The following is a 24,800-nucleotide window of genomic DNA, read 5'->3' on the forward strand; positions in this document are numbered from 1 at the left end:
AGTTTCCACCTAGATTTCGGAAGATGTATCAGAAAGTCTGCATGCACAGGCAGAAGCCTGCCACAAGGGCAGAGCCCCCACAGAGAGACTCTACTAGGGCAGTGCCAAGGGGAAATGTGGGGTTGGAGCTCCCACAGAGTCCCTACTGGGGTACTCCTTAGGAGAACAAGGCTGCTGCCCTCCAGAGCCCAGAGTGGTAGAGCCACCAGCAGGTTGTACTTTCAGCCTGGAAAAGCCAAAGGCCCAACCTCCCACTTGTGGGAGTAGCCATATAGGCTGTGCCCCAGTAAAGCCAAAGGGTGGGGCTGCCCAAGGCCTTAGGAGCCCACCCCTTGCACCAGTATGCCCAGGATGCAGGACATGGAGTTAAGGGAGATTATTTTGGAGCTTTAAGATTTAATGTCTGCCCTGCTGAGTTCTGGACTTGCATGAGGTCTATTACCCCTTTCTTTTGGCCATTTTTTTCCTTCTGGAATGGGAATGTTTACCCTATGCCTGTACAACCATTGTATCTTAGAATTCAATAACTTGCTTTTCATCTTACAGGCTCACAGCTGGAAGAAATTAGCCTTCAGTCTCAGATGAGATTTTGCATTTTTTTAATTGACAGTGGAATGAGTTAAGACTTTTGGAAATTATTGGGAAGGGATGATTATATTTTGCAATGTGAGAAGGATAAGACATTTGGGGGGCCAGGGAAAGAATAATATAGTTTAGATATTTGGCCCCTCTAAGTGTCAGGTTAAAATTTGATCCCCAATGTTGGAGGTAGGACCTGGTGGAATCATGGGGACAGATCCCTCATAAATGTCATGGTGCCATTCTCAAGGGATTGAGCCAGTTCTCACTCATAGTTCCTGCAAAATATGAATGTTCTTTTTTCTCTTCCCCCTTCTCTCACCATGAGACATACCTGCTCCCCATTCGCCTCTGCCATGGTTGGAAGCTTCCTGAGGTCCTTACCAGAAGCAGATGCTGGTGCCATGCCTCTTGTTCAGCCTGCAGAATTATGAGCCAAATAAACCTCTTTTCTTTATAAATGACTCAGCCTCAGGTATTCCCTTACAGCAATGCAAAATGAACTAAGACAGCTATTCTGAATCTTTTGTCCCTCCATATAAACTTTACAATCAGTTTGTTGATGTTCATAGAACAAACCGCTGGGATTTTGATTGGGATTGCATTGAATCTACCAATTAAGTCAGGAAGAATTGCCATCTTGATGACATTGAGTTTTCCTACTCACAAACATGAAATATTTCTCCATTTATGTAGTTCTTCTTTGACATCCATCATCACAGTTTTCTATATAAATATCTTGTAGATATTTTGTTATATTTACGCCTATTTGTTCAATTTCTGGGAGTGCTAATGTAAATGTAAATGGTAATGTATTTTTCATTTCAAATTCCACTTTTTCATTGTTAGTATATAGGAAAGCAACTGAGTTTTGTATGTTAACCTTGTGTTCTGCAAACTCACTATAATTGCTTGTTAGTTCCAAGAGGTTTTTTCTAGATTCTTTGAGATTGTCTACATAGACAAATCATGTCTTCAGTGAACAAAGACAATTTTATTTCTTCCTTCCCAATCCACATACCTTTTCTTTTTTTGAGACAGAGTCTCACTCTGTCACCCAGGCTGGGGCACAGTGGTGCAATCTCGGCTCATTGCAACCTCTGCTTCCTGGGTTCAAGTGATTCTTCTGCCTCAGCCTCCCAAGTAGCTAGGACTACAGGTGCTCACCACCATGCCTGGCTGATTTGTATATTTTTAGTAGAGACGAGATTTCACCACATTGGCCAGGCTGGTCTCGAACTCCTGGCCACAAGTAATCCACCTGCCTTGGCCTCCCAAAGTGCTCAGATTACAGGCATGATCTACCATGCCCGGCCCTGTATCTTTATTTTCTTCTGTTTTCTTTTTTTGTCACATTAGCTAGGACTTCCAGTACAATGCTGAAAAGTAGTGAGGAGACATCCTTGCCTTATCCCTGATCTTAGTAGGAATGCTTCAAGTTTTTCACCATTAGGTATGATGTTAGTGGCAGGTTTTTTGCAGATGTTCTTTCTGAAGTTGAGGAAGTTCCCCTCTATTCCTAGTTTGCTGGAAGGTTTTTTTTTTAATCATGAATGGGTGGTAAATGCTTTTTTGGCCTCTATTGACGGGATCATGTGATTTCTCTTCTTTAGCCTACTGATGTGGTGAATTGCATTAACGGATTTAATTGATTTTCAAATGTAGAATTGACCTTGCATACCTGGGAGAAATCCTACTTGGTCACGATGTATAATTCTTTTTGAACATTGTTGGATTTGATTTGCTAGTATTTTGTTGAGGATTTTTGCGTCTGTGTTCATAAAAGATATTGGTCTGTAGTTTTCTCTTAAAATTTGTCTTGCTTTGGTATTAGTGTAACATTGGTCTCATAGAGCTAGTTAGTAAGTAGTCCCTCTGCTTCTATTCTCTGAAAGATTGTTGAAAATTTATATCATTTCTTCCTTAAATATTTGTTGGAATTCACTCGCCAACCCATCTGGGCCTGGTGCTTTCTGTTTTGGAAGGTTACTAATAATTATTGATTCTATTTCTTTATTGAATATAGGTCTACTTAAATTACTTATTCATAAAACTTTTTTTTTTTTCCTTTTTTTTTTTGAGACAGAGTCTTGCTCTGTCACCCAGGCTGGAGTGCAGTGGCATGATCTCAGCCCACTGCAACTTCTGCCTCCTGGGTTCAAGTTATTCTCCTGCCTCAGCCTCCAGAGTAGCTGGGATTACAGGTGCATGCCACCATACCTGGCTAATTTTTGTATTTTTAGTAGAGATGGGGTTTTGCCATGTTGGCCAGGCTGGTCTCAAACTCCCAGCCTCAAGTGATCCACCCACCTCGGCCTTCCAAAGAGCTGGCTGGGAATACAGGCGTGAGCCACTGTGCCCAGCCATCATACACCTTTTATAACAAAAATTTAAATTTTAAAAAGCATTTGTTCTACCCAAATTGATCTATAAGCTTAATAATTACAAACAAAATTCCAATGGGATTTTAAAAAGTAACAGATAAGATGATTCATAACTTCATTTGAAATAGAAAAAGCAGCCGGGCGCGGTGGCTCATGCCTGTAATCCCAGCACTTTAGGAGGCTGAGGTGGGCAGATCACCTAAGGTCAGGAGTTTGAGACCAGCCTGGCCAATAAGATGAAACCCCGTCTCTACTAAAAATACAAAAATTAGCTGGGCGTGGTGGCGTACACCTGTAATCCCAGCTACTCAGGAAGCTGAGGCAGGAGAATCACTTGAACGTGGGAGGCAGAGGTTGCAGTGAGCTAAGGTTGTACCACTGCACTCCAGCCTGAGTGACATAGCAAGACTCCGTCTGAAAAAAAAAAGAAAAGAAAAAAAACAAAGAACGTTACTACTGCTGTATGTAGTTGCCACTGCTGCTGCCATCTTCACTAAATTGGAGTTTACCTGGGCCCTGCTTCTTCCCGTCACCAGCTTCTGGTAGAACCTAGGTCCCACATCTGAGCACTAGGTGTAAAGGAGCCTGGGAAAGTGAGCATCTGCCATTTCTGCTTCTTTACACAGAAGTAGATTGTATCTCTGAAGGTGGGAGTTCTGTACACTCCCAGTGTTCTGAGATTCAGACACTAGGATCTCACAAGGAATGACAATGTCCACAATAGTGGTATATATTAAAATAAAAAAAGACATATTACTCTTTATCCTCAAAATTCCACTGCAAGGAACTTGTCCTACAAACATTTTTTTTTCCTTTTTTAATCATAAAATGCAGAGAAAAAAAAAAACAGATTTTAATGACCATGCAAGAGGATTCATCATATCATAGTCTAACAGCAAAAAAATTAAAATCAATAAGAGACTGGCTAAATTTGGTTTTTAAAAATTTTTATTAAAATTTCTTTTTAGTTTCATAGGTTTTTGGGTAACAGGTGGTATTTGGTTACACAAGTAAGTTCTTTAGTGGTGATTTGTGAGGTTTTGGTGTACCTACCACCCAAGCAGTATACACTGAACCTAATTTGTAGTCTTTCATCCCTCACCCCCTTCTCACCCCTTCCCCCCGAGTCACCAAAGTCATTCTTATGCCTTTGCATCCTCATAGTTTAGCTCCCACTTATGAGGGAGAACATACAATGTTTGGTTTTCCATTCCTGAGTAATTATGGTTTTTAACATTAGAATAACATGCAGCTGATAAAACGATTATTGAATGAATACTTACAATGTACCAGGCACCATGTTGTGCACTGGGAATACCATTGCAAACAAAATGAATAATGGTCTGAATGAGGTATGAATTTTTTAAATGTCTATTACATATTTTTTTAATTTTAAAATATATATACTAATTATATATAAATATATATACATTTTATTTTTGTTTTTATTTTAATGCCTATAATATATTAAGTAATTTTAAAAAGTTAGCATGACCCCATTGGGAAAGAATTATACATTTAAATATGTTTGTGCACACACAAGGAAAATTTCTGGAGCAATACACAAAAACTGTAGTTATCTAGAGTAGAAATGACAGGGGCAGGTTCTTACATAAGAATTTCTTACCTGTATTTACAGTTTATGATTATTATTATTTTTGAGATAGAGTCTTGCTCTGTTGCCCAGGCTGGAGTGCAGTGGTGCGATTTCGGCTCACTGCAACCTCCACCTCCCAGATTCAAGCAATTGTCATGCCTCAGCCTCCAGAGTAGATGGGACTACAGGCATGTGCCACCACTCCCAGCTAACTTTTGTAATTTTAGTAGCGACAGAGTTTCGCCATGTTGGCCAGGCTGGTCTCCAACTCCAGACCTCAAGTGATCCACTCGCCTCGGTTTCCCAAAGTGTTGGGATTATAGGCGTGAGCCACCACACCCGGCCTATTTGCAATTTAAAAATAATGTTTATAATTTTTTTTTCAGATGGAGTCTCGCTCTGTCAGCCAGGCTGGAGTGCAGTGGAGCCATCTTGGCTCACTGCAACCTCTGCCTCCTGGGTTCAAGCGATTCTCAGTCCTCAGCCTCCCAAGTAGCTGGACTACCATGCCTGGCTAATTTTTTGTATTAGTGGAGATGGGGTTTCACCATATTGTCGAGGCTGGTCTTGAACTCCCAACTCAAGTCATCGGTCCACCTCAGCCTCCCAAAGTGCTGGGATTACTGGCGTGAGCCACCGTGCCCAGCCTAATGTTTATAATTTAAAATGGGAAAAATTTATTTTTCGAATGATATGATTATGTACCTTTAAAACATAAGCAAACCAAAGAACCCACTGGAGGGTACAGGGTTTCCTTCTGGAGTGAAGTAAATGTTCTAACATTAGATAGTGGTGATGGCTGCACAACTCAGAGAATTTTATGGTATGGTATGGAATTATACTTTAATAAAGCTGTTATTAAAAGACCCACTGGAATAAGGTAACACTTTACAAATTAGCTAATATAAAAATACGAAACTAAATCCCTACCAGACAGGAAGGAACACTTTGTCTTCATGGGTAGCCAGACCCACCAACCTCCCAAAGACAGCTCAGAATAAATGAGGGATGTTGGAAGTGATCTGCAGGCTTACAAGGAAGCTGAACTTGATTTAAGACCCAAGTTAATTTCACATCTGATGTATTAAATTAAAAATGTAGATGAATTTTCCTTTCTATTCTATGGCAGCTCCATACAGCTGTAGTGAATATTATATTAATAAGTTCACTAACGTATGCGATTGTGCCACTGCACTCCAGCCTGGGTGAGAGAGCAAGACTCTATCTCAAAAAAAAAAAAAAAAAAAAGTTTTAAAAAACAATTTTTGTATTAAAAAACTCTGGTGAGTCCATTTTTTCAAAACCATCCATTTAAAAAATAGAATTATATTTTGTGACTTGCTTTTTTCCACTTAACCGTTTACTACTAGCATCCCCACCTGATGTTCCCTTGGAAACCTGGTATGAGGTTTGAAAAAGTTTGCCCCGGGATCTTAAAGATGGAGACAAGCGGCGGTAAACCTACTCTACTAGTTACCATCTGGTTGAACCTACCTTAGTTTCCTCGTTTACCAAACAGGGATAATAATAACTACCTACCTCATGGGGTTGCAGTGAAGATTATGAGTTAATCCAAGTAAAGCACTTGACATGGTACCTGGCATAAATGCCAGCTATTCTTATTATGTGAGGCTTACCATGATTGATATGTTTAACCCTACATAGCACATAGTCATTCAGAATCAAAACACTAGCTCCATAAAAAGGCACCAAACCCAAGGAAGTCTTATAGTTTTACTGATCACCAAGAAGCAAATCTCATAAAATGAACGTTATACTGTACTTCTGCTTAGAAAGACAATATTGTAAAGACATTAACTCTCCTTTAATTAACTTATAAAACTAATGTAGTGGTTCTGAACTGGTGCAATTTTACCCCCCATCCAGGGGCTATTTGGCAATGTCTGGAGACATTTTTGATTGTCACAAGTTGAGGGGTTACTACTGGCAGGCATCTAGCAGGTAGAGGTCAGAGATGCTATTAAATATCCTACAGTGCATAGGACAACCCCATGCAACAAATAATTATATGGCCCAAAGAAACAATCTAATGCAGTCTTTGACAAAATTATTCTAAAATTAATTTGGGGGAATAAATGGGTACAAATAGCCAGGACATTTTTTTGGGGGAAATAGTAAGGAGACACCTACGTACATATGTATGTATTCCCCATACGTTGAACTGTAATCCCCAAGGTTGGAGGTGGGGCCTGGTGGGAGGTATTTGGGTTATGGGGGCAGATCCCTCATGGCTTGGTGCTGTCTTCACAATAATGAGCTATTGCGAGATCTGGCTGTTTGCGTCTGTGGCACCTTTGCAACCCCACTCTCACTCTCTTGCTCTCGCCATGTGATGTGCCAGCTCCCACTGTGGCTTCCACCGTGATTGTAAGCTTCCTGAAGTCTCATCAGAAGGTGAACAGATGCCGGCACCATGCTTCCTGTACAGTCTTTGGAGCCGTGAGCTCTTTTCTTGATCAATTACCCAGTCTCAGGCATTCCTTTTGTTTTTTAATTAAAAAAAACTTTCATATAAAAGTCTTTGATCCATCTTGAATTGATTTTTTGCATAAGGTGAGAGATGAGTATTCTCAGGGATTTCTTTATAGTAATGCAAGAACAGCCTAACACATATACTGCTTTATGAAATCCCGAAAGATATATCAAACTATAAAAATAAAACAGGAAAGTTATGGTATTGAATAAAGAAATCAATGAAACGTAATGGAAAACCCAGAAACACAAGTAAATAAAATAATTTGGTATAAAAATACGTCACGGGCCAGGTGTGGTGGCTCACACATGTAATCCCAGTGCTTTGGGAGGCCAATGTGGTAGGACCACTTGAGGCAAGGAGTTCAAGACCAGTGTGGGCAACATAGTGAGACCCTGTCTCTACCAAGAAATAAATTAATTAATTTAAAAAATTAGCCAGGCATGGTGGTGTTTGCCTATAGTCCTGCCTACTCAGGAGACTTAAGGCAGGAGATCACTTGAGCCCAGGAGTTCAAGGCTGCAATGAGCTATGATTCTGCCACTGCACTCCAGGTTGGGTAACAGTGAGATTCTAAAAAAAAAAAGTATTACAAATAATTGGAGAAAAGATAATTGTTTTAAAATGACTGACACAATTGATAACACCATATTTTATAATCTAATATCTGGAATGTTTCCATGATACATATATAACCAGGATGTATCCTATAATTAATGTGTGCATTTCATGTGGTAGTGTTTCTTTTTAGAAAAGGTGTTTTTAAAATGACAGCAAGTCTTAGATTTGTTGTTGTCTTAGAAATAAGGCAAGAAATTAAATTTTATCCTTAAGTAAAATGACTAATTATTTAAGAAACAAGGACAAAACTAAAGGTCTAAACATGCCATAGAAGGTCTGAGTATATCATGGAAAGTTTGCGAGGGATGAATTTACAAAAGAAATTTGTGGTGACCAAGCTGGCTATAATTAGAAGAAACTTACTTATAAGTATTTCTAAAGACTGCTTCAATTAAAAAATACATGTGTGTATATACATTTATACACATTGATATGAAAACTACAATTTTGGTCTCCTATATTAGAACAATGTTTTCTTGAAGTATTGATCTGCTTTTAATAACATTTGCAAGAGATTTTGACCTAATTCTGAAATTTGTTTCTTAAATTTTCAACCATCTTCTGAAGTGCAGCTTTTTTTGTTGTTGTTTTTTAGTCTTCCTTTCTCTAATATCAGTTTTAAAATGAATCTTCTTCATTTAGAATGGTAATTTCATGTTTTGAGGTAGAGTTTTCCTGTGGAAGCTTCTCAGATTCATATCTCAGTAGTTAAACTTTTGCTATATCTTGTTTCATGTGATTTGCAGGTCAGACATTTCTGCCTTTTGGTCTTCTGCTTTCTCTCCTTGAGAAAGTATACCTTTTTGTTTGGTGAGGTGATAATTCTCTTTTAACTTTTTCATCTTCTGTAACTTTTTTTCTCCAGCTCTAACTCTGCTTTAATGGCCTGATACTGAAATGTTCTATCTTGAAGGCCTAGAAAAGTTATGTTTTCCTCCAGTAGATCCTGATTCCGTGCTCTTGGCTTTCTTCCTTCCTTTCTTTTTTTTAAAAAAAAAAAAAAAAAAAAAGACAGTCTCACTCTGTCGCCCAGGCTGGAGTGCAGTGGCACCATCTTGGCTCACTACAACTTCTGCCTCCGGGTTCAAGTGATTCTTCTTTCTCAGCCTCCAGAGTAGCTGGGGTTACGAATGTGCGCCACTACACCCAGCTCATTTTTTGTATTTTTGGTAAGACAGGGTTTCACCATGTTGGCCAGGCTGGTCTCAAATTCCTGTCCTCAAGTGATCAGCTCGCCTCGGCCTCCCAAAGTGCTGGGATTACAGGCATGAGCCACAGCACCCGGTCCTGAAGATAATGTTTTTATGACATTTATTTGAAACATTATCAGTTGTTTTTTTTTTGAGGTGGAGTCTTGCTCTGTTGCTCAGGCTGGAGTGCAGTGGCACGATCTCAGCTCACTGCAACCTCAGCCTCTGGAGTAGCAGGGATTATAGGTGTCCACCAACATGCTGGCTAATGTTTGTATTTTTAGTAAAGACGGGGTTTCACCATGTTGGCCAGGCTGGTCTCGAACCCCTGACCTCAGGTGATCTGCTCACCTTGGCCTCCCAAAGTGCTGGGATTACAGGCATGAGCCACCGTGCCTAGGCAGGTTCTTTATTTAAATATTTTGTTTTCTAGATTTAAGGAAACCTTTTCTTTCTCTTAAGCTACTTATTAGTTTACAGTAATTTGGTATACTTTGTGAACAAAGGTGGAAACATTTTTTTTGTCCCTATTTGATTCCTCTAAAATTCAGAAACTATCCATGAGTATTCTTATTTTTTTATGGCAAGAATTATTTATATAAGTTTAATAAAATTTGCTCTCTCTTTATAACAGGATGCAGTTGGAAACATTGGTTATATATATTACCAAGGCTTTGACTAGAGCATCATATTTGAGAATGTGCATATAATGCCTGGCTTCAAGGGTTCCCAGCCTTACAGTGAGTAAGGCTGTTAATACATCTGTTCTTAGATTATAGCCCTGTGCATTTTCTTTGAGTTCCTGTTATATACTGGTAGACTGAACTAAATCTTAAATTCTTCTAGATTCCTCCCATCTTTTCTCCCATGAAATTAGTAAAAACAGGAACTGCTCTGTTCCTGAAATCCTAAAAGCTAAAGCTAGATAAATTTTAAGGGGCAAGTCTCACAGCTGATGATGGGTCACACAGAAAGTTCACCAAACCATCCAGTGCCATAACCAGAGACATTCAAAACTGCAAACCAGGATAATAAGCTGACATTTTCATGCTGCAGACAGCTTTTCCCTAGACGTTAGAACAAGACTACATAATCAGACTCCTACTCCTCTTAATCCTACCTTTTCCACTTGGCAGGATAACAGTGTAATTGAAATTTCACAATCAGCAGCTTCTGTTGGTAACTTGACAGAAACTGGTTTAAGGGATCCTTTGGTCCATCTAGTGGGTGACCTTGGCAACATCCCTAATACAACTGTTGCTCTCTCTCTGCTGTAATTCCACCCAGTCATGGGATCCCAGATGATAAAATTGGTCTATATTATCTATTAGTTAAATAAGGAAATTTCTGTGCTGTTGCTAATACTTTATGCTGTACCTAGATAATGGCCTTTGGGAAAGTTGAGACCCATATATGCAAAATAAAAAAACAGGCCACACAGTTACAAAAGGTGTCACCTAGTTCTCTGTGGTCATTTGATTTATTCAATCGATTCAAAGGTTTAATTGAACCTTGAATCCTAGGTTCATGGCTGAAAACTATTACACAAACTGAGATTATCATTTTACTTTCTATTTTTCCTTTTAAACTTTGTAGCTATTACTTGCTAAAATTCTGCCAAACTACAATGCCTAACAGAATAATGCTGGCCTAGCACTTTGAGGTAATAGGAAACACCCATGGAACTGATAAAATTAAACTTAATAATGAACTCCAGGTAAACTTAGCTTGAGAGCTACTCCCTCCAAACCTCCCTTGTTGCTCAAACGTGGCTAAAAGAGTTTTGACACTGACTCCTAGTTGTCAATGACTCCCTCCAACATGGAATCAGACCAACAATCCAGGATAGGTCCATCCTGGCACTGAGGGATATCAAAACTGAACTATTTCCAGGCACAGTGGCTCATGCCTGTAATCCCAGAACTTTGGGAGGCTGAGGCGGGTGGATCACTTGAGGTCAGGAGTTCAAGACTAGGCTGGCTAACATTGCAAAACTCTGTTTCTACTAAAAATACAAAAAAATTCTCGAGGAGTGTCTTTAGAAGAGCAACCCCAAGACGCACAATCATCATATTCACCAAGTTGAAATGAAGGAAAAAATATTAAGGGCAGCCAGAGAGAAAGGTCGGGTTACCCACAAAGGGAAGCCGATCAGACTAACAGCGGATCTCTCTGCAGAAACCCTACAAACCAGAAGAGAGTGGGGGCCAATATTCAACATTCTTAAGAAAATAATTTTCAACCCAGAATTTCATATCCAGCCAGACTACGCTTCAGAAGTGAAGGAGAAATAAAATCCTTTACAGACAGGCAAATGCTGAGAGATTTTGTCACCACCAGGCCTGCCTTACAAGAGCTCCTGAAGGAAGCACTAAATATGGAAAGGAAAAACCAGTACCAGCCACCGCAAAAACATACCAAATTGTTTTTGTTTTGTTTTGTTTTTGAGATGGAGTCTCGCTCTGTCGCCACGCTGGAGTGCAGTGGCGTGATCTTGGCTCACTGTAATCTCCGCCTCCCAGGTTCAAGCCATTCTCCTGCCTCAGCCTCCCAAGTAGCTGGGACTACAGAAGCGTGCCACCACACCTAGCTAATTTGTGTATTTTTAGTAGAGACAGGGTTTCACCATGTTGCCCAGGATGGTCTCGATCTCCTGACCTCGTGATCTGCCCACCTCAGCCTCCCAAAGTGTTGAGATTACAGGGGTGAGCCAACGTGCCTGGCCAAACACACCAAATTGTAAAGACCATCAACACTATGAAGAAACTGCATCAACTAATGGGCAAAACAACGAGCTAGCATCATAATGACAAGATCAAATTCACACATAATATTAATCTTAAATGTAAACGGGCTAAATGCCCCAATTAAAAGACACAGACTGGCAAATTGGATAAAGAGTCAAGACCCATTGGTGTGCTGTATTCAGGAGACCCATCTCATGTGCAAAGACACACATAGGCTCAAAATAAAGGGATGGAGGAATAAATTACCAAGCAAATGGAAAGCAAAAAAAAAAAAAAATCAAGGGTTGCAATGCTAGTCTCTGATAAAACAGACTTTAAACCAACAAAGATCAAAAAAGACAAAGAAGGGCATTACATAATGGTAAAGGGATTAATGCAACAAGAAGCGCTAACTATCCTAAATATATATGCACCTAATACAGGAGCACCCAGATTCATAAAACAAATTCTTACAGACCTACAAAGAGACTTAGACTCCCACACAATAATAGTGGGAGATTTTAACATCCCACTGTCAATATTAGACAGATCAACAAGACAGAAAATTAACAAGGATATTCAGGACTTGAACTCAGGTCTGGAACAAGTGGACCTAATAGACATCTACAGAACTCTCCACCCCGAATCAACAGAATATACATTCTTCTCAGCACCACATCTCACTTATTCTAAAATTGGCCACATAATTGGAAGTAAAACACTCCTCAATAAATGCAAGAGAATGGAAATCTTAACAGTCTCTCTCAGACCACAGTGCAATCAAATTAGAACTCAGGGTTAAGAAACTCACTCAAAATTGCACAACTACATGGAAACTGAATAACCTGCTCCTGAATAACTACTGGGTAAATAACGACATTAAGGCAGAACTAAATAAGTTCTTTGAAACCAATGAGAACAAAGACACAATGTACCAGAATCTCTGGGACACAGCTAAAGCAGTGTTTAGAGGGAAATTTCTAGCACTAAATGCCCACAGGAAAAAGTGGGAAAGATCTAAAATTGATACCCTAACATCACAATTAAAAGAACTAGAGAAGCAAGAGCTAACAAATTCAAAAGCTAGCAGAAGGCAAGAAATAACTAAGATCAGGGTAGAACTGAAAGAGATAAGAGACATGAGAAACCCTTAAAAAAAAATCAATGAATTCAGGAGCTGGTTTTTTTTTTTTTTTTGAGACAGAATCTCGCTCTGTTGCTCAGGCTGGAGTGCAGTGGCGTGATCTCAGCTCACTGCAAGCTCCACCTCCCGGGTTCACACCATTCTCCCACCTCAGCCTCCTGAGTAGCTGGGACTACAGGTGCCCGCCACCATGCCCAGCTAATTTTGTTTTTGTATTTTTAGTAGAGACAGGGTTTCACCGTGTTAGCCAGGATGGTCTCGATCTCTTGGCCTTGTGATATGCCCACCTCAGCCTTCCTAAGTATTGGGATTACAGGCGTGAGCCACCATGTCTGGCCAGGAGCTGTTTTGTTGAAAAGATTAACAAAATAGACCGCTAGCCAGACTAATAAAGAAGAAAAGAGAGAAGAATCAAATAGACACAATAAAAAATGATAAAGGGGATATCACCACTGATCCCACAGAAATACAAACTACCATCAGAGAAGACTATACACACCTCTACGCAAATAAACTAGAAAATCTAGAAGAAATGGATAATTTCCTGGACACATACACCCTCCCAAGACTAAACCAGGAAGAAGTTGAATCCCTGAATAGACCAATAACAAGTTCTGAAATTGAGGCAGTAATTAATAGCCTACCAACCAAAAAAAGCCCAGGACCAGACGGATTCACAGCCAAATTCTACCAGAGGCACAAAGAGGAGCTGGTACCATTCCTTCTGAAATGATTCCAAACAATAGAAAATGAGGGACTCCTCCCTAACTCATTTTATGAGGCCAGCATCATCCTGATACCAAAACCTGGCAGAGACATAACAACAAAAAAAATTTCAGACCATTCTCTCTGATGAACATCGATGCAAAAATCCTCAATAAACTACTGGCAAACCAAATCCAGCAGCACATCAAAAAGCTTATCCACCACGATCAAATTGGCTTCATACCTGGGATGCAAGGCTGGATCAACATACGCAAATCAATAAACATAATCCATAAACAGAACCAATGACAGAAACCACATGATTATCTCAATAGATGCAGAAAAGGCCTTTGATAAAATTCAACACCCCTTCATGCTAAAAACTCTCCATAAACTAGGTATTGATGAAACGTATCTCAAAATAATAAGAGCTATTTATGACAAACCCACAGCCAATATCACACTGAATGGGCAAAAGCTGGAAGCATTCCCTTTGAAAACCAGCACAAGACAAGGATGCCCTCTCTCACCACTCCTATTCAACACAGTATTGGAAGTTCTGGCCAGGGGAATCAGGCAAGAGAAAGAAATAAATGGTATTCAAATAGGAAGAGAGGAAGTCAAACTGTCTCTGTTTGCAGATGACATGATTGTATATTTAGAAACCCCATCGTCTCAGCCTAAAATCTCCTTAAGCTGATAAGCAACTTCAGCAAAGTCTCAGGATACAAAATCAATGTGCAAAAGTCACAAGCATTCCTATACACCAATAATAGACAAACAGAGAGCCAAATCATGAGCGAACTCCCATTCATAATTGCTACAAAGAGAATAGAATACCTAGGAATACAACTTACAAGGGATGTGAAGGACCTCTTCAAGGAGAACTACAAACCACTGCTCAACGAAATAAAAGAGGACACAAACAAATGGAAAAACATTCCATGCTCATGGGTAGGAAGAATCAATATCATGAAAATGGCCACACTGCCCAAAGTAATTTATAGCTTCAATGCTATCCCCATCAAGCTGCCACTGACTTTCTTCATAGAATGAGAAAAAACTACTTTAAAGTTTATAAGGAACCGAAAAAGAGCCCGTATAGCCATGACAATCCTAAGCAAAAAGAACAAAGCTGGAGGCATCATGCTACCTGACTTCAAAGTATACTACAAGGCTACAGTAACCAAAACAGGATGGTACTGGTACCAAAACAGATATATAGACCAACGGAACAGAACAGAGGCCTCAGAAATAATGCCACACATCTACAACCATCTGATCTTTGACAAACCTGACAAAAACAAGCAATGGGGAAAGAATTCCCTATTTAATAAATGGTGTTGGGAAAACTGGCTAGCCATATGCAGAAAACTGAAACTGGGCCCCTTCCTTACACCTTATACAAAAATTAACTGAAGATGGATTAACGACTTAAATGTAAAACCTAAAACCATAAAGGCCCTAGAAGAAAACCTAGGCAATACCATTCAGGACATAGGCATGGGCAAAGACTTCATGACTAAAACACCAAAAGCAATGGCAACAAAAGCCAAAATTGACAAATGGGATCTGATTAAACTAAAGAGCTTCTGCACAGCAAAAGAAACTATCATCAGAGTGAACAGGTAACCTACAGAATGGGAGAAAATCTTTGTAATCTATCCATCTGACAAAGGGCTAATATCCAGAATCTACAAGGAACTTACACAAATTTACAAGAAAAAGCCAAACAACCCCATCAAAAAGTAGGCGAAGGATATAAACAGACACTTCTCAAAAGAAGACATTTACGCGGCCCACAAACATATAAAAAAAGCTCATCATCACTAGTCATTAGAGAAATGCGAATCAAAAGCACAATGATACACCATCTCACACCAGTTAGAATGGCAATCATTAAAAAGTCAGGAACCAACAGATGCTGGAGAGGATGTGGAGAAATAGGAATACTTTAATCTGTTGGTGGGAGTGTAAATTAGTTCAACCATTGTGGAAGACAGTGTGGTGATTCCTCAAGGATCTAGAACCAGAAATACCATTTGACTCAGCAATCCTATTACTGGGTATATACCCAAAGGATTATAAATCATTCTACTATAAAGACACATGCACATGTATGTTTATTGCAGCACTATTCACAATAGCAAAGACTTGGAACCAACCCAAATGCCCATAAATGATAGACAGATAAAGAAAATGTGGCACATATACACCATGGAATACTATGCAGCCATAAAAAAGGATGAGTTCATGTCCTTTGGAGGGACATGGATGAAGCTGGAAACCATCATTCTCAGCAAACTAACACAGGAACAGAAAATCAAACACTGCATGTTCTCACTTGTAAGTGGAAGGTGAACAATGAGAACACATGGACACAGGGACGGGAACATCACACATTGGGGCCTGTTGGGGGGTGGGGGGCTAGGGGAGGGATAGCATTAGGAGAAATACCTAAGGTAGATGATGGGTTGATGGGTGCAGCAGCCACCATGGCACATGTATACCTATGTAACAAACCTGCACGTTCTGCACATGTATCCCAGAACTTAAAGTATAATAATAATAAATAAAAAATTAGCTAGGCATGGTGGTGCTTGCCTGTAATCCCAGCTACTCGGGAGGCTGAGTGGGAGAATCACTTGAACCCGGGAAGCGGAGGTTGCAGTGAGCCGAGATCACTTTGCCTGGGTGGCAGAGTGAGACTCCATCTCAAAACAAACAAACAAACAAACAAAACACACACAGACACACAAACCTGAACTATTATACAAGCTGATTGGCAATGTTGTTTTTGGGAAAACATCTTGATCAAATGAGGGAAATGTGAGTTGTCAGTATCAAAATGGAATCACTTGGCTGGGCGTGGTGGCTCACGCCTGTAATCCCAGCACTTTGGGAGGTCGAGGTGGGTGGATCACAAGGTCAGCAGTTCGAGACCAACCTGGCCAATGAGGTGAAACCCCGTCTCTACTAAAAATACAAAAAAATTAGCCAGGCGTAGTGGCACATGCCTGTAATCCCAGCTACTCAGGAGGCTGAGGCAGGAGAATTGCTTGAATCCGGGAGGTGGAGGTTGCAGTGACCCGAGATCGTGCCACTGCACTCCAGCCTGGGTGACAGAGCGAGACTCCGTCTCGAAAAAAAAAAACACCTTGACAAACAGAGCTAGGGAAGGCCATGAAAGGAGGACTATTATGCACAAATGCCTGATAAGTACCAAAAAAGGCTCTGCAAAAACCACAACCTTACAGAAAAAAATACTTCCATGAGGACGTCTGCCCAGCAACTGCCTGCTCGACCTTGGACTGGAGCCACCCTTGTCATTAATCCTTGCAGATAAGGATAATTATCTCAAAACAATTATGTAATCCTCCTCATTTTTCCTTTAATAGCTTTTGCCTTCCTTTACCTCCCTGAATACACACATAGTTTATTACGGCTCACACACTCCGGCTGCAATGCCATTCCTGAATAAATATCACTTTCTTTTTAGAGAGTCGCTGTCTGTTATTTAGGTTAACATAAGCATGACAACTAAGAAATCATAAAGAAAAGGAGTGGCAGAATTGACTATATAAAAATGTAAAACTTCTGTAATTAAAAAAACAAAATCAAAAGTTGAAAGAAAATTATAACATGTATGACAGGAGGCTATATTAGTTTCCTAGTAAAAATTACCAGAAACCAGGTGGATTTAAGCAACAGAAATTTATCCCCTCACAGTCCTGGAGGCTAAAGGTCTGAAATCAAGATGTCTATAGAGCCACGTTCTCTTGAAGCCTCCAGGGAAGGATCTGCTTCGTGCCTTTTTCTTAGCTCCTGATGTCGCCAGCAGTCCTCGGTGTTCCTTGGCTTGCAGCTGCATAACTTCAGTTTCTTCTTCCACTGTCACATGGCATTCTTCCCCTGTGTCTTCACATGTTCTTCTCATAAGGACAGCAGTCATGTTGGATTAAGGGTTCACCCTACTTGGCACGACCTCATCCTCACTGATTATATCTGCCAATGACCCTATTTCTAAATAAGGTCACAATCTGAGCTAATGGGGGGTTAGAACTTCAGCACATCTTTTTGGGAGATACAATCCCACCTATACCAATCTTTAATATATAAGTAGATTTTACAAAATGAGTAAGAAATGCTGGCCGGGTGCCGTGGCTCATGCCTGTAATCCCAGCACTTTGGGAGGCCGAGGCCGGTAGATCACTTGAGGTCAGGAGTTTGAGACCAGCCTGACCAACATGGTAAAACCCCGTCTCTACTAAAAATACAAAATTAGCTGGGCGTGGTGGCGCATGCCTGTAATCCCAGCTACTTGGGAGGCTGAGGCAAGAGAATCGCTTGAGCCAGGTAGGTGGAGGTTGCAGTGAGCTGAGATTGCGCCATTGCACTCCAGCCTGGGCAACAAGAGTGAAACTCCCTCTCAAAAAAAAAAAAAAAAAGAAACATTATAATACCGCAACAGAAAAATGGGCAAAGGACAAGCATAGGGAATTCGCACACACACCCTGTGTGTTTCCAATAAACATAAGCAAGATGTCTGGCTGTACTACATGTGAGCACACTCCCTTATCTCCAACCTCACTAGCTGCTCTTCCTCCCTTGGGCTATGCACTATGGTGTTCCCTTGGGCTAGGTTCTGGATGTTCTTCCTCTTGTTGCCTCAACCTAGATGATTTTATCCAGGTCAATGACTTGCGCTAACAAGACTAAATTGTATCTCTAGTCAGCACTTTTCTTCAGAGCTCTAAACTCAGTACAAATGTTATACTTGGCATCTCCAGTTGGCTATTCCACAGGCATCGTAAGTTTTATACCTTCAAAACAGAACTCTTGAATCTTTCCTCTAACCCTGTTCCTCCCAAGTCTGCTTCATTTCAATGCATGACACCAACATGCATTCAGTTGCTCAGGCCAGAACTCAGGGCATCCTTCTTAATTTCTTCCTTTCCCCTTGTTATCCACATCCAAGTTATCAGGACCTGTTGATTTTATTTACTAAATATCTATATCCTTCCACTCTCCCAGTCTGTACCACCACTCCAGTCCAAGCTACAGTTATTTCTGACCTGGACTACTACAGCCAACCTTCTAACTGATCTCCCTAATTTCACTCTTCCCCTCTTACAGTAGGGTGACTACACTTCTGCTTTGTTTGGGACAGTTCCAGTTTTCACCTGTTGCTTGACATCCTGGTCCAGTTAGCATCCCTTTTCATTTGCAAAAGTTTCCCAATTGGATGATAAATTACCTGGTCTCCCTACCTTACCATCTTTTCTTTTCACAGTAGCTAAAGTCATCTCTAAAAAATGTAAATCAAGGCTAGGTGCAGTGGCTCACGCCTGTAATCCCAGCACTCTGGGAGGCCGAGGTGGGTGGATCATGAGGTCAGGAGATCTAGACCATCCTGGCCAACATGGTGAAACCCCGTCTCTACTAAAATACAAAAAATTAGTCAAGCGTGGTGGTGTGCTTGTAGTCCCGGCTACTTGGGAGGCTGAGGCGGGGGAAATTGCTTGAACCTGGGAAGTGGAGGTTGCAGTGAGCCGAGATCACACCACTGCACTCCAGCCTGGGCAATGCAACAGAGCAAGACTCCATCTCCAAAAAAAAAAAAAAAAAAAAAAGTAAATCAAATCATGTCACTGTCCTGCTTAAACCTTCAAAGATTTCTTACTGTATTACAATAAAATCCAAATCCCTTATTGTGGTCTCCAAAGCCCTATAACCTAACCTACCTACTTCTCATCTCTTCTGACTCTGTCCATCAGTCGTTACATTGCAGCCTCACTGGTTTTCCATTCTTCCAGTAAGTCATGCTCATTCCCGCCTCCAAACCTTTGGTTTTGTTGTTCCCTTTGACAGTGCCTTATTCATCTAGATCTTATAACTAATTTGTTGTCCTTTTAGTCTCAGATCAAATATTAACTCTTCAGAGAGGCCTTCTCTGAAAACACAATCAAATGTTCCCAATCCCACCAAAGTTACTCTCTATTATACTGTTCTCTTATTTGTTAGTTTGTTTACTGCCTATCTTTCCACAGTAGAATGTAGTTCCATTATCATCTTGTTCACCTCTGGTCCCCAGGGTTACAGCATATGCTCAATAAATATTTATTGAACAAATGAATCATAATCAAAAAAATAAAAAATAATGACATCTTATGGAATCTGGCTATCAAACAGCAAAGATTAAAAGAACAAAAATACCGTATTTTTTCCCTAACACTCTGTATTATCACCTGACATTACATTTATAGTGTTGTTTACTATTTGTGTCCCCTCAGTAAAATGAAATCTCCATGAGGGCAGGGACTTGGTTTTCACAGATGTATTCCCAGCACCTCTAAGAGTGCCTGGTATATAATAAGTGCTCAATAAATATTTATGGAATAATGTAACAATACCTAGGGGTGACTAGGCAGCAGAGAAAGGGATATGACTGGCCATATACCACTGGTAAGAATATTAATGCACGATTTTTGTAGGAAATTTGGCAATACAGTTGATTCCTGAACAACCCAGGTTTGAACTGCATGGGTCCACTTACAAGAGAGTTTTTTTCAATAAACGTATTGGAAAATTTTTTGGCGATTTATAACAATTTGAAAAACTCACAGACGAACGCCACAGCCTATAAAAATTGAAAAAAACTAAGAAAAAGATATGTCCTAAATGCATAAAATATATGTAGATACTAGCCTATTTTATCTATTTACTACCATAAAATCAACACAAATCTATTATACAAAGTTAAACTTTATCAAAATTTATGCACACAATCACTTACTGACCATACATGGTGACATTTGCAGTTGACAGAAATGTAAAGATGCAATATTAAATCACAACTGCATATTTTTAAATTTATTTTTTTCTTTTTAATTTGTATCACAACTGCATAAAATTAACCATAGAATACACTGTACTACTGTGATAATAATGTACTACTACCACAGACATCTGCTGCTGTTGTGGTGAGCTCAAGTGTTGTGAGTGTCCACTTAAAATGCCATGTGACACTAATCAATTTCTGCATTACTTCCCAGTAAACTGTGTATCACAGTAAAAAGTGTTCTCTCCTGGGTTTTTTTCCACATATATTTGTTTAATCATGTGTAGGGTAATATCGTAAACCTTGAATAACACCATGAAACCCATACAAAGTGCTACTAGTGATGCTGGATGTGCTCTCAAGAAACAGAGAAAAGTCGTGACATAAGAAAAGTTGAATTGCTTGAGATGTACTGTAGATAGAGGTCTGCAGCTGTGGTTGTCCCCTATTTCAGACAGATGATTTATCTTGTAAACAGACGATGTAAACCTATGGTATTGACAAATACAGTATAGTACTGTAAATGTATTTTATCTTCCTTATGATCTTAACATTTTTCTCTTGCTTACTTTACCATAAGAGTCCATATAACATACAAAACATGAGTTAACTGCTTCTGTTACTGGTAAGGCTTCCAGTCAACAGTAGGCTACTGGTAGTTAAGTTTTCGAGGAGTCAAATGTTATATGTAAATTTTCAACTGCACGGGGGGGTTAGCAACCCTAACCCCCGTGTTATTCAAGGGTTAGCTACATATAAAGTAGGGCACACCTTTTGACTCAGCAATCTAACTTCTAAGAGGAACTTAATAAACAAATGAACAAGAGTACAAAGATTATGAGGGAATTTTCACTGGGTTCTTAGAGAAAATTTAGAAACGAAGGCATAATATTAAGAGGAGGTCACAAAAACATGTATGAGGAGGACACATACGTATGTATGTATGCACATGTGTATATACAAGTAAACATTTACATAGACATACACCAAAATGTTAACATTGGTTATCTTTGGATAGTGAGATTACCGGCAATTTTAATTTTCTTCTTTATACATTTATAAAAATTGTATAATTAGATCAACAAAATTAACTATCTGAAAATGTTCTGTTTTTACAAGTAAAAAAAAGAAAAACAAAAAACCCCAAACGAAAAAGCCATGATAAACACAGAAACACACCTCATCGACTCAGTGAAGACTAAAGCCCAGGTTAAGAATCAAGAGTTCAGAAATGTCAACTTCAATATTAGACATGGCTTTCTCAAATTCAAGCAAGTTACTTCCCCTTAGTCAATATTTATAAAAAAAAAACAAAAAGAAAGAAAGATGTAAAAGTTGCTTCTTTTATTCCATTGCCTGTGAAGCTCAAGAGGGACAGGCCTGGGCTTAGAAACAACACAAAAAGTGGCAAAAGCTATCATTTATATGAGATCCTTTCCTTGCATTTGTCTCATTAAAAATTTAAAACCATCCTGCTAGGTAGGCATTAATGTTCTCAGGCTCAAAAGCTGAGAGCTGACAGAACTTTCCAAAACTCAAATGGTTGCTATGTTGGAGATACTGATTCAGAAGTCTCTCTGACCTCAGAGCCTTCAGGAAAAGCTACAGAGAAAAGGGCACTTTTAGACGTTATAACCTTGCAAGTCTCTCAATGCCTCTGATCTTTTACATGGTTATCATACCACTCTTATCTAATTTGCAAAAACGATAAAACGAGAATAAGCTTGGAGCTTTTAGAGAGCTGGAATAAAAATCTGGAGAAGCATGATTTAAATTGGGTACTGCTCTCTGGTACTTGCCCTTCATTTCGATTCAACTCAAGGCTCAAGATCAAAATGCTTGCTTCAGTGGTCACAAGGGGGGGCAACAGTGAGAGGGTACGCCCATGTACGTGTGTGGAAGGCCACAAAAGACTGAGATAAGCATGGCATCTGACCACTGAAGAAGGAAGCTGGACCAGAATGAGGGAAAATGGACAACACTTGGGAGGAAAGGAAGCAAGTGGGAAGGACAAAGTTAAACAGGTACTGAGAGAAGGCGGCTATAGGAATGAGGAGGAACTAGGAGGAAAGAAGTATTTTTTCCCTTCCACCTTTTTTCTCTCTCTACTCTTTTCTTTGATGATCTCAGTCACTATTAGACCTTCAATACTCCTTTCTGTTTGCATGATTGCCAAATATCTCCACTCTTGCCTTTTCTCCAACTACTGAGCTGGCCACATCCATCTACATTTCCTATTAACACTGTAAATCCAGTAGGTCCAACCTGAATTCAGCATCTCCTTCATCTCAAGCCTGCTGCTACTTTTATATGCACTTCTCTTATACTTATCAAACATCCATCTAAACCATTCTCTCTCCCCATATTCTTTCAATAGTTCCTTCATCCAACAAATATTTATTGTGCATCTATTATGTCCGACACATTCAGCCACAGCCCGAGATACATCCATTCACTCATGAAGTTGGGTCATTTTTATCTTGGAAATCTCTTCTCTTACTACCCCATGAGCTGCCTAACTCAACTAAATTGGTCTCTAAGACGTCCTGAGAACCCCTCTTGCTTGAAAAATAATATATATTAACTAGTTTTGCATGCTATTCATTCTATAGTGAGCATCTAGCACTTGGCACTGTACCTCGGGCACAGAAGGGGTTCCCAATGGAGGTTTAGGGACTGTAAATCCGCTAGAAAGGGAACAGGGGCAGCAGAAGCTAGGAAACGTCTTGAACGAGTATTTGCATAGGAAGCATGGCAAACTGTATGATCTATACACATAACATCAGCTTGATAATCCTTGTGTTCCGGGGGATGGCTCTGGGAGGCTGGGGAGATCGTTGGAAGCCTTCTGAGAGAAAGCTCCACCTCCCACCCCTTGAGTAGGTCCTCAATAACCACCTGATGAATGTATCACCTTATGAGGGGACCATGGATGTTGTGTTCGCCGTTGTATCCCCAGCCCCTACAACATCTGGCCCATAGTAGGGATTCAATAACATCTATGCAGGATTCTCGAAAGGCAGATAACTCACCACCTCATGAACGACAAAGACGAAGGAGTTCTGAGGGAAACAGAAATAGTGCGCGAGGTTTCCTTCCCTATTCCTTCAGGGCTTGGTACAGGGTAAGTGCTAAGGAAATAAATCGCCCTCCTGTACAACTCCAAAATCGGGCCCCTCGCTCTGCAGTCAGGCCCTGGAGCGCGGCCACCATCTGGCTCAGGCCCGCGCTTCCCTCCCTCCCAGCCTGGGCTCCTGCTACCTCCCTGCACACATCTGTGCCCATCACAGGCCAAAGAATTACGCGCTCCCGCTTTCCTGCACCGGCCCGGCCCTACACCCGAGCCCCCACGTCCCGCCGAGGCTGCGAGGACGCCCGCGGCCCCGGCCCGAGACCCCAGCCCCTGCAGCAGGCGCGCCAGGAGCTCGTCCGTGTGCTCGGCCGCTTTCCAGCCGCAGTCCTCTCGGGCTTCAGCGCTGAGCCCGGGAGGCCCGGCCTCCCCGGTCCCTGCCCCGGCCCGCCGCGCTCCCCGGGCCCGAGAGGCCCGGAAGGAGGCAAGGCGGGAAGTGGCTGAGCAGCTGTGAGGCGCCAGGGGCGGGAAGCTGGCGGCGGGCCCAGCCGAGGGTCGCGAAGACGCGCGCCCCCAGACGAGGCGACGCTCACTCACCACGGTCCGGCGGGGCAGCGCGCCGGGGGTTCGCGACAGGGCCCGGCGCAGCCTCCGCGACCGGCCCGGGCGGGCGCCCCCGGAGCTCTCAGAGCCGCTGTCGTCCGAGATCACGATGAAATCCTCCATGGCTGCGGGCCCCGACCGAGGCAGCGCGCGGGCGGCCGGAGACCCAGGCAGTGGCGGCGGCGACGACTTCGGTTCCTGCTTCTGAGGCGGCGGCGGCAGCGGCGGCGGCTCCAACCCGGGCCATCACCACGCCGGCCCCGCCCCGAGCCCCGCCCCGCCGGGCCGCCAAGCCCCGCCCACCGGCGACGGGCGGCTGGGGTCAGGGCCGGGGTCGCTGTGCTTCGCGGCGGCGCGGGTCCTCCCTTTCCCAGGAGGAAACAAAAGAAAAATGGAGTCGCAGCCGGCTTCAGCAGGTGTTGGGGCCAGGAGTGCGAGACGCCGAGGCCGCGGGGACTTCCCCACCTGCTTCCAACCGATGAAAGTGTGAAGTGAGGCGCGCCCAGTCCCACCCTGCCCAGGTGTGAAGCGCCTCCCGGACTGAGAGGGCCTTGACTGAGGGGCAGGGAGAGAGGTCCTGGCCCCCGAGTGAGCGAGGGTAGGTGACCTGGCTTCTGGCCGAGCTAGGGGAGAGAGAGAGAGAGAGACCCCACTTTTTGGTGCACATGCGCATGTGTATCTGTAGGATAAATGCCTAAAAGCGGACTTACTGGGGCAAAGGCCATGTTTTTGTAGTTTTGCTAAATGATGCCAAATTACCCTCCTAAATTGTACCAGTTTTGCGATTTCACCAACAATATGTGTCTCTCAGGAGTTTAAACTGAGATTTAGAGCAGGGGTGTCCAA

General features: G+C 41.6%; 1 protein-coding gene across 2 annotated transcripts in view; it reads right to left on the bottom strand.

Annotated features, from left to right (window-relative positions):
• SIMC1 (SUMO interacting motifs containing 1) overlaps nt 1-24,228 on the bottom strand; it is a 94,508-nt gene extending 70,280 nt beyond the window's left edge. For both annotated transcript variants that reach the window (XM_054487557.2, XM_054487558.2), the window contains exon 1: nt 23,949-24,228. In XM_054487557.2, coding sequence (XP_054343532.1) covers nt 23,949-24,077 — 129 coding nt within the window. In that variant the 5' untranslated portion in view covers nt 24,078-24,228. The remainder of the gene's footprint in view (nt 1-23,948) is intronic.
• Between the last annotated feature and the right edge of the window lie 572 nt (nt 24,229-24,800).

The sequence above is a fragment of the Pongo pygmaeus genome, chromosome 4, assembly GCF_028885625.2.
Source record: "Pongo pygmaeus isolate AG05252 chromosome 4, NHGRI_mPonPyg2-v2.0_pri, whole genome shotgun sequence".
NCBI classification, from domain to species: Eukaryota; Metazoa; Chordata; class Mammalia; order Primates; family Hominidae; genus Pongo; species Pongo pygmaeus.